General features: G+C 33.7%; 1 protein-coding gene across 1 annotated transcript; it reads right to left on the reverse strand.

Moving 5' to 3' along the window:
- Positions 1–631: 631 nt before the first annotated feature.
- LOC131043898 (glutaredoxin-C1-like) lies at positions 632–1,050 on the reverse strand. Its single transcript, XM_057977133.2, has one exon. It carries the CDS (start codon positions 1,048–1,050, stop codon positions 640–642), a length of 411 nt encoding a protein of 136 aa, XP_057833116.2. The 3' UTR covers positions 632–639.
- Between the last annotated feature and the right edge of the window lie 1,805 nt (positions 1,051–2,855).

Here is a 2,855-nt window from a genome sequence, read left to right on the forward strand (position 1 = left end):
TGAAACATGTTTGATACGACTGCATAACTACCATACACAATTAGGAGGTAACCTAAGTTCTTCAAGTAGCGAGACCGTTTCCTATTTCCTGCATGGACATTCATAATTCTAGCCTCATCGCTAAGCATTATTTTCACAGTTGTGAAGAAATTTTCTTGGGTGGCTCTTTATTGCGACGGAATAGAATTTTCGTCTGAATCCCATTTGCAGTTGCCGTTATAAAGATTGTTATATTCTTATACCCATGATATGACAATGTCACATGATATATGCAGCTAGGGTTTTTGGGGGTTATTAAACAATATGCAGGAAAAGAGCATTCTATACCCTTCTTTTACATCTATCAATTGTGTCATCTGTCATGAAGATTGTTTACCAATTCCTTATATTGTTTCTTACAGATTATATGTAAATCTTATGAGCATGTAATGCTTGGAAAGGCCTGAAAGTTACAAAGCCTAAAGGTATTGAAGATCATAACCTGTTGTTCATCTATATATTAAAAAGAAAAAGGAAAAATCTAGGGATTTCATGGCAAGTGGGTATTTGGGTAATCCAAAATGTATTACCAAAGTAAGAATTCCATGCGTAGGGGGGATTCTAATGCGTTTGAGTTTATTACAAAACCTATACAGCTTTTCATAGCCATAATGCGCCGACTTCTTTCAAGAGAGGCACAAGAGAGCCGCTAATGTGACAAGTTATTAGCTGTTCTAAGCCCCCCACAAGCTTTCCCTCTATGAAGACAGCAGGAACAGATTGGGCAGTACCCATCAGTCTGAGCAGAGCCTTATACATCTCCTCGCCTCCATTTTGGTGGTCCAGCTCGTAAACAGTAGGACTCACACCCAGCTCCAACAGTAGCCTCTTCGCAACATGGCACATATAGCACGAGCTTATGCTGAACATTGCCACTGCGCTCTCGGAGGCCAAGCGTTCGATTCTCTGTAGAGCCCAACAGTCTCTCCATTGAGCTCCCAGCTGAAACGATGCTCCCTCAGAAAAAATATCTTTCCCAGATCCGTAAGCGTGGGCATTACAGTGCTCCATTACTTTTCTCTTGGATACAACGTACAGTGCAAGAGAGGTGAATAAATATTGAGGCAGAAATTGAAAGAAGATACGGTAGAATAGGTTAGGGTTAAGATGTAAACGGCGAGATTTCTTATGCCCTAATAATAATACCATGCATTTCTAATTATAGTTGTTTTGCAATTAACAAAATTTAAATAATTTTTAATTAAAGTTTTAAAATTTATTTTATAGTGATATAATTATAATTTAATTATATTAAGAGGTGTAACTTATAGGCTAACATTTGCCATAAATAATTAGTAAGATATTTCTTTAAAAAAATTATTTTTCATTTTAAAACCCATTTTATTTAATTTTATTCTAGAATTATTTCGTTTAGTATATAAATTTATCAATTTTTATTTTTATTTTGAGAATTATTTATTATATGTAATTTTTTAAATTTTTTTGGAAAATATCATCAATTTTAAATTAAAAGTTTAATTTTACAGTTCAAAACATATATTTATATAATAATTGAAATAATTTATGGAGTAAAAATTATTAGGTTTTAAAATTAATAAAAGCAATTGATATTACTCATTTGATGAAAAATGGTTCACACAACAATTAGACAAGGTAAATTATGTGCAATCCTCATCAATAAATATTCATGAATGATGAAGAAAAATGTTCTATTTATGCCCCTAATTGTGCTAAAGATCGAACTAAACTTTGGAATTGTATGTCCACTAATCTACCAATTGCTGATTGGGTTCTTGGGGTGACTTCAACATGGTTGAGCATTCTCAAAACCTCAATTGGTCAAAAAATTAAAATCTTAGCAAGGATGAATTTAATGGTTGGTTGTTTTGCTGAAATTCATTGGGAGTAATCGATCCTATTCATGATAAACTCTCTAGCCATTCCAATAATTGGTTTACCTAGTATAATTGTAGAATGGGAGGTGATAGAAAATTGAGTAGATTGGACAAATTTTATCTCTCTCCTCTTTTTCCATTAGTTTATGATCAATTGGGTTTGTGTGTTAATGTTCTACTACCCTCTCTGATCATTACCCTATTGTTTGCAACATCAACTTGTCACAAAATCTTAATATTGAAAATTCTCTCCCTTTCAAGCTTAATGTTTCCCACTTAAAAAACCTTGTTTGTTTAGCTGGCCTTGAGGTGATTTGAAATTCTCTACGTAAGCCACATGAAGAAGGTCCATGGATTAATTGGTGATGTGCTGCATTTTCTCAATGCAACTCCTTCTTAGGCTCATTTGGTAAACAAATGACTCGACAATGTAAACGGAAGGAAAAGATCTCTCCAGGGTAAACTTGTCTATGACAGGAAACTTCTCAATGAAGATCCTAATAATATCACAATTCAAACCTCCATTGCAGCTATTGAAGCTCAACTGCATAAAATTAATTATTATAGAGGACAAGGGGCTAAAGTTAGGTCTAGGCTACATTGGATAAAATAAGGAAATAGAGGGACCAATTTTTTTTTAATTATTTGAATTACAAACACAAGAAGGAAAAGATTGGTGCTATTAGAGATGAGTTTGATTTTCTTCACCATGATCCTTCAAATATTTGTCAGCTTTTCAAATGCTTTTATGAAAATTTTTTCAAGGATGATCAATGGCAAGACATTCAACAAAACCTTGAGGGCATGGTTAAGGATTATATTCCTAACAAGATAGATCCTGAATACAACCATTATCTAGATAGAATTTTATCTTTGGAGGAGCTAGAAAATAATCTCTTCTTTGTGTCCCCTGGAAAAAGTCCAAGTAGTGACAGGCTTCCTATGGAATTCTACCAGGCT

The sequence above is a fragment of the Cryptomeria japonica genome, chromosome 3, assembly GCF_030272615.1.
Source record: "Cryptomeria japonica chromosome 3, Sugi_1.0, whole genome shotgun sequence".
NCBI lineage: Eukaryota > Viridiplantae > Streptophyta > Pinopsida > Cupressales > Cupressaceae > Cryptomeria > Cryptomeria japonica.